At 38.4% G+C, this 7568-nt stretch overlaps 1 protein-coding gene across 1 annotated transcript in view; it reads left to right on the top strand.

The window, feature by feature from the left end:
* Nucleotides 1-7568, top strand: part of AUH (AU RNA binding methylglutaconyl-CoA hydratase) — a 124169-nt gene that overhangs the window by 63073 nt on the left and 53528 nt on the right. The window contains exon 5 of the mRNA XM_031557419.1: nt 5544-5574. Within this exon, the coding sequence (XP_031413279.1) occupies nt 5544-5574 (31 nt within the window). The remainder of the gene's footprint in view (nt 1-5543; nt 5575-7568) is intronic.

Here is a 7568-nt window from a genome sequence, read left to right as displayed (position 1 = left end):
TACAATTCATGATTATATATTCCTGGAAATTCTTAGGTTGTGCCAATTTACATGTTATAGCTGTTTTGTAGACACGTTGTCTAAATATGATCTTACTGGTCCTAAGAGAGGAATCAGGATTGTTTAAGTTTCATTTGATTCCTGGTCTGCTAGAACCGTACTTTTTTTGTGGTAAAATCTTAACAATAGCACTGGTAATGTCAACGATTGGGATTGTTCAGCTTGTAGAAGTGGAGGCTCAGAATGGTCTTACCATCTATACCTGAAGAGAGGGTGTAAAGAGGATGGAGCCAAGCTTCTCTCACTGATGCCCAGCACCAGGACAGGAGACAGTGGGTGCAATTTGGAGCACAGAAGTTTCCCTCTGAATGTCAGGAAGCATTTCTGTGCTGTGCAGATGATGAAGCATTGGCACAGGTTGCCCAGAGAGGTTTGTGGGATCTCCTCCTTGGAGATCTTCAGAAGCTGCGTTGATATAGTTTTGGGTAATTAACCTGCTTTGGGTGTCCTTCCTTGAGCAAGGACTGGACCAGATTACCACCAGAGGTCCCTTCCAGCCCTTAACTGTTCTGTGTTATATTGCCTTATTTCAGAAGCCTCAGAAACTCAAATAGTATGAAGGTTTGGCTAATAATAAAAGTCCCAGTACAGTAATAGAAACTCCAAGGAAAGATGCTGATTACACAGTTTACTTTTCCAGCACCTGAAGGTATTTTATTCTCTGGTAAGATATGTCAAAAAAGTCAAATATGATAGACGGCTGTTCCCTTATAAATTGAATTTTATCCTCAAAATATAAAATACTTATTCTTTGCTCTGATAAATACTTCTTCCGTGACAATTATTTTGTACGTGCAAATTTCCAGTTTCTCAGGTTCTTAGTTGCTGTTTAAAGGATAATGACCATCACCTGTATTTTGACATTTTTTATTTTCATCAAGTACACTTCAAGAATATGCTGGAGTTATTAAAATATGGTGGATAGAGATGTGATAGGAAACCTTGGACTGTGTGATTAGTGTTCCATAAGTTTTTATCAAGGCTTTTCAAAAGGAGGGAGACAGTATCTCTATTTTCATTTGAAAAAATGAAATAAAATACACTTTACAGATTCATATGCAACTACATATTATAATGTTATGTGATAAAAAATGTACTTAATTCTCATTAAATTCATTCTTTACTGATTGTTGTGCTGTGAAATTTCACTTCACAGACAAGCAGTGAGAAACAGAGGCATGTGTCTAACCAACAAATTTACCCTTCTTCCTGTACTATTGAGCCACAGAATGAAAGAATATCCTGAATTGGAAGGAATCGACAACAATCATAGATTTCAACTCATGCCTCCACAAAGAACTATCCAAAATTTCTGAGAATGTTGACCAAAAACTCCTTGAACTTCGCAGCTTGGGGCTACAACCAGAGCCCTGGGGAGGTTTCAGCGCTTCACAACCTTCTGTAGAAGAACCTTTCCCTAATCCCCAGGCTAACTCTCCCTTGATACAGCTCCGTATTGTTCCCTTGGGTCCTGTCTCTCTCACCAGAGAGCAGTGCTCAGTGCTGTCCCTCCACTCCCTGTGAAGGGCTGTAGGCCACCATGAGGCCTCCTCTCAGCCTTCTCTGCTCTGAGCTGAAAAATACAGGGACTTCAGCTACTCTGCACAAACCTTGTCCTCCAGACCTGTCCCTGTCTTTGTAGCTCTCATTTAGAAGCTCTGCAATAGAAAGTTCTGTAATGGTTTTATTTCCATTTAATATTGTGATACCCAAATCCACAGCCAGTGCTGGAAGTGAGGCCACACAGTGCAGAGCAGAGTGGACAGTCCCTCCTCTTGTCTGGTGGCAGTCCTGGTCCTGATGTATCCCAAGATACAATTGGCCTTTTGGGCTGCCAGGGCACATTCTGACTCAGATTCAACTTGACATAAATCAGAACCTCTAGATCCCTTTCTGCAAGTCTGGTCTTTGCTCACTTCCTCCAATCCATACATATAAGCAGGGTTGCCCCAGGTGCAGAATTTAGTTTGATTTAGCAGACTTGATTTGTTAAACATCATGCAATTGGCGATTGACCAGTTTTCTGTCAAAATCTCTCTGCAAGACCTCTCCACACTTGGGAGAGTATCATCTGCAAACCTAGTCATGTATCGGTTTTTATGAGAGTGGCATATAGATCATATAGAGTCCTGTTCATTGTTAGTGAAAACACATAGGTAAGTAGTGGTAGTGACTATGCTGAAAGGTAGTGTTTTGTAGCTGAGGATAATTAAATATCTATTATCTAATATCTATTAAATACTGTTGTTGTGCCCTTTATATCTGTTGTGATTTCCCTGCGAATCATAGAATCACAGAATGGTTTGGGTTGGAAGGTACCTTTAAGGTCATCTAGTTCCAGCTCCCTGCTACAGGCAGGAACACTTCCACTACACCAGTTTGCTCAAGGCCCCACCCAGCCTGGCTTTGAATGCTTCTGGAGGTGTGTGGAGGAGGGAATTCACAACCTTGCTGGCAACCTGTTCCAGTGTCTCACCACCCTCACAGAGAAGAATTTCTTCCTAATATCTAGTCTAGATGTACCCTCTTCAAGTTTAAAACCATCTCTCCTTAGTCCTTTTGCTATGTGCCCTTCCCCAGCTTTTCTGTAAGCCTCCTTCAAGTACTGGAAGGCTGCTATACGGTTTTCTTGGAGCTTTTTCTTCCCCAGGCTGAAGAGCTGCAGCTCTCAGGTGGAGGTGCTTCAGCCGTCTGATCATCTTTGTGGCTGTCCTTTGGATCCACTTCATAGACTCAGTGTACCTCTTGTCCTTCAGCCCAGCACAGCTGGACACAGTACTCCAGGTGGGGTCTCATGAGAACAGAGGGGCAGAATCCCTCCTTTGACCTGCTGCTCTCACTTCTCTTGATGCAATAAATTGAATACATTGCTTTCAAAGTGACATAAGTATACGCTTGGGCATTTTTGTTCTTAAGCGTGCATGTTTGTGATACTGTAACAAATCATACAAATATGATATGTCTTGTCATATATATCTTATCCTGTTTTAGTCCCTTTTTTTTCTCTAGTGCTACTTCAGATAACCAGTGCTTATGTAACACTGACCAAATCTGTCTGTGTTTACTGGAGGTAAATATACACAGGAAAGATTGAATGCTATAGTATAGAGGTCCAGTGAGAAGAACTTTCAGATTTTCTCTTAGGGAGGAGCAGATGTATGCTATAACTTGAAAAGGCATTCACTGGGAAATTGAATGAAATATACAAATCAAACATGAAAAAGGAAAAGAATTACAATTAGAAGTGCCATGCATGATAACTCAGGCATCATAGCCTTCCTGTGTTGCTGAAACTATGAAAGGGAGAGTCTAACATAGTATTTCTCTTGCTACTTTACTTTTTTGTTGTCTGTTCATTTAAGTGCAGATCCTACTTAATACAGTTGAAGACTGCTAGCATTCTGAATGTATTTCTGGTCTCTTGGTTGTTTTCCAGTAGTGGCTTTGATTTACTGCTTCTCTTGACATTGAATTCATTTAAGATACCCTTTGAATGAGTATTGTCTGTTTCCTAAATAGACAGTGCTGTCCTTGCAGAGCTGAAACTATGGGCTTTGTCAAATTACATTGGATTATTTTTCATTATAAAAACAGAGTGCTGAACTCTACCATTGTAAAGCCAATGAATGCAACATTAAACTTCTCTACTTAGATGTTATTTGCTATTTATGTGACAGCTTTGCTTCCACAACAGTTAATATACTTTTTTTTTTTTCTATAATAACAGCATCCTAAAAATGTAGATATATAAAATTGAGAAATGGGTCTGGAAAAGCAGAGGAGCTGATTGTCCTTCTTCACAGATTTGAGGATTTAGAATGGAGCTGGCTTTGCATTTTCAATTCATTGCTTTGATCTCTGTCAGTGCCATAAATCAACATAGTTTCATCTGTGGTTTAGTTTTTGTTCTGATAGTAATTCCAAATACTGGTCTGTGAAAAAAAGAAACCGTGCTCTGGTCACAGGTCTTTAATTGTCCTTCAAAAGAACATACAATATAGAGAGAAGGGTTATATTTGATCAAATAATTTATTGAGATTGACATAGCTAGTTCACACGTTGACTGTTAAATCTGTCCTCCAGTATGCCTGCTGTCCTTCTCTTCCCCCTTTAGGTAGTCATGTTATGTATGTTTGATTATTTGGGAAATTCCAGCTCATCTTGCTAGTGTTTGAAATTGTATCTTACAGAGTAACAGACCTGTTAGTCTAACTTCAGTACCTAGGAAGATTTAAAGAATACATGTATTGTCAGGCATAATGAATATTAATTCTTGCCTTAATGATGTGTTATCTTTCTACAGTAAGAAAGGTGGATGAAATATTTCTGGATTTTAATAAGGACTTTGTTACTGTTCTTCATGGCGTCCTTCTGGACATATTGTTCAACTCTAAGTCGAGCAGGTTGATGTTACATAGGATTATGAATTGGCTGAATGGCAGATCACAAAAGGTTGTAGTAAATGAGGCATCATCTGGCTAGTGGCCAGTCACTAGGGGTGTCTCTGCTATTCCATTGCATACCGTTCCTGAATGGGAATGGCTAATTTTTTTAGCTCTTACTTTCCTTGTCTCAATTTCTAGTGCTATATCTAGATATGATTGTTATTAAAAAACAGCAGTTCTTGATGTGGTACAGAAAACGTTATGCTCTGTGGTATCCAGGAAATTCTAAGCTCATTATTTAGGTGTTGCTACAGGTTTCAACTTCAGAACAGCATGTTCAAATCTCGTATAGCACATACATTTTGCCTAGATAATGTGTTGGTTGTTGAGGTTGGCCGAAGCAGCTTTGACAGTATTGCAGAGAGAGACTGTTTCCTCTGCAGTGTTTGTTGGGCAAGCTGATTGAAAGTATTGTGTAATACATTTAAGGTAATGTAGAAATAAAAATATTTTCATACTGGAATAGGGGAAGTACATTTATGAAATGCTGCTGAAAATCGATGTACGAAAAAAAGAAAAGAAAAAGAAGAATCAGAGGATAGTGAAAAGCCTTTCACAGTTGTAACTAGCAAATATTTGAAAGAGAATTGTGTATACTCTAATGCATATATAGACCGTTCGAGCTTAAAAGTGTGATTGTGCTTTTGCATACAGAAATGTTTTCTTGTCTATTTTTTAAACATGTTAGTACATAAATGACCTAGAGTAATTAACATTTTTTTTCTTTTTGAAGTTATGACAGGAAAAGCTTTGTAGCATTTCATCACTTATCATTTGATCAATTTTCTTTGCTTTCAAACAACAATTGAGTCTCTCTTAGCCATTTTCATTTGTTGCTACAAGTATTGGTTGATTTTCACTGTGTTGTAATTACCCTACAAAAGGAATGGAAGTACTTGCATAACTGGAAGCGCAAGTAAACTTTGTTGAAGTGACCTGGTATCACATTCTACAAGAAAAAATCCATGCCTGAAACATAGCTACCTTTTTAACCAAGTGCGAAGATTATGTTCCAGACAGGGAGTTATTGTTCTTCAGGAAAGGAGCTGCAATATGAAATCAAGATTCAGTATTCTGTTGCCAAGCTTCAGAATTATGTTTCTAACTTACTCTGACAAAATTAACTGATGCGGAAGTGTAATTATGTGATTCAAATGTGCTTATTATAAAGAATATTTCAGTTACCATAGTTCCCCATGGATTTCCTCTGTTGGCTTCTCAAGGTGTATAATTTTGTGCATGTTTATTGTTCTACCAGGAAAATTCTGAATTATATACTCATGAGCAGCATCATGAAACAGGATAAAATACCTGGGTAGTGAACAGGTGGAAGAGAAGTCTATATGGAGTTAGAGGACGTAAATATTTAAGTGTAAACTTATTTGACTTAATAATAATTATCCATTCCAGTTGTTATAGTTAGTTAGCACATACTTTTAAGTAATTGCTAGTAATTACTAATATTTATATTTGTGGCTTTTTGAAGAATCTTTCACAGCTTCTAAACTAGGAAATTTGCAGCTTGGGTTAGTAAAGGAGTTCTATAACAAAATAGATCTTGAACCTTTTAACATTGCGAATGTAAGAGTCAGCCTGCAGACTTGAAATAGTGTGTTCTTTTTAGCTATTGTTTCTTGAAGTATTGAGTTTAATCCACCACCAGAACCCTCAAGATCTTTTCTATAGGATTGCTCTCATAGAATCATGGTATCATAGAATCTTGCACTTGGTCTTGTAGAATCTCTTTTGATTTGCATGTGCCCGCTTTCGAAGCTTGTTCACAATCACCCTTTGGATGATTGCGTTAGCTTTAGTACTGAGCTTCGTTTCAGTAGCAAACTTGATGAGAATACACTTGATCCTACTGTTAATTTCATTGATAATGATGTTGAAGACCACTGTTCCCAAGATGGACCCCTGGGGGGATACCATTCCTCAGTCGTCTCCATCTGGACATACAGCTGTTGACCACAGTCTGGGACCATCAAACAATTCTTTATCCATTGAATAGTGCAGTCTCCAAAAGTGTATCTTTCCAATTTTGAGATAGGAATGTGATGTGGGACAATATCAAAAGCTTCAAAAGCTTTACAGAGAAAAAGATTGTTCAGTATTTAATGAGAAAGTATCAAATGCAATTCAGTTTCTTTTCAGAGGTTACCTTTTATGACTGTAGTTTTATACAAAGTTTTTAATGAATTATTTAGAGGACTCTATAGTTACATAAGATCCTGGTCACTAGAATGCAGATAACTTGCACTTTCCTTTGAGAATGTTAGTGTCTACAACATCTGAATTGTTTGCGTGAACTTTGTGACGCACACCTGAGAAACTGTTTCTTGTTTGAATTTTCTGGATCTAACTTTTGTATTCTTATGCTGGTCTTTCATTCATCATAAAATCATCTCCAAACAGAAAGCAAATCCTCTTCAGATAGTCCAAACTCTGCTTCTCTTCAGGTAGTCCCACATATTTAAAGGCTGCTCCAAAAGTAATGCCTCTCATTTTATTATGCTGATCCATGATATCAGAGACGAGTATTGATGGTATGGCAATGGAAGTTGAACTGTCCTGCCCGTATTCTATTACGTATTGTTGCTATGTGACAGATGGCAGCACAGAGGCAATCTGACAAAGGGTAACTAATATGGAAGTGTGTTTGACACAGCGAGTGTCACAGAATTTCTCCACGTGAAAACAAAGGTTCTCATTGAAATTTATCAACATTTCATGAATGTTTATTGTGACCAAACAGTAGATATGAGCACTGTGGGTGGTGTCTTTCAGCAGTGGTGACAGCGATATAAAAGACAAACCAAGTTCTGTTGCAGAGGGACTGGACTCAGTGACTTCTAGAGGTTCCTTCCAACCCCTTCAATTCCGTGTACCTGTGCTTCTGGATTCTTCAGGGAACTGCTTGGCAGGGTGATGTAGGATAAAGCCCTCGAGGGAGAAGGGACTCAAGAAAACTAGTCAGTATTCAAGGAACATGTCCTTTAAGCCAAGAAACAGTGCATCCTGAGAAAAAGAAAGGCAGACAAGAATGCCAGGAGGCCTCTGTGA

This window comes from Meleagris gallopavo, chromosome Z (assembly GCF_000146605.3).
Source record: "Meleagris gallopavo isolate NT-WF06-2002-E0010 breed Aviagen turkey brand Nicholas breeding stock chromosome Z, Turkey_5.1, whole genome shotgun sequence".
NCBI lineage: Eukaryota > Metazoa > Chordata > Aves > Galliformes > Phasianidae > Meleagris > Meleagris gallopavo.
Note: the sequence above shows the minus strand (reverse complement) of the source record. Positions and strands in the feature narration are given on the sequence as shown.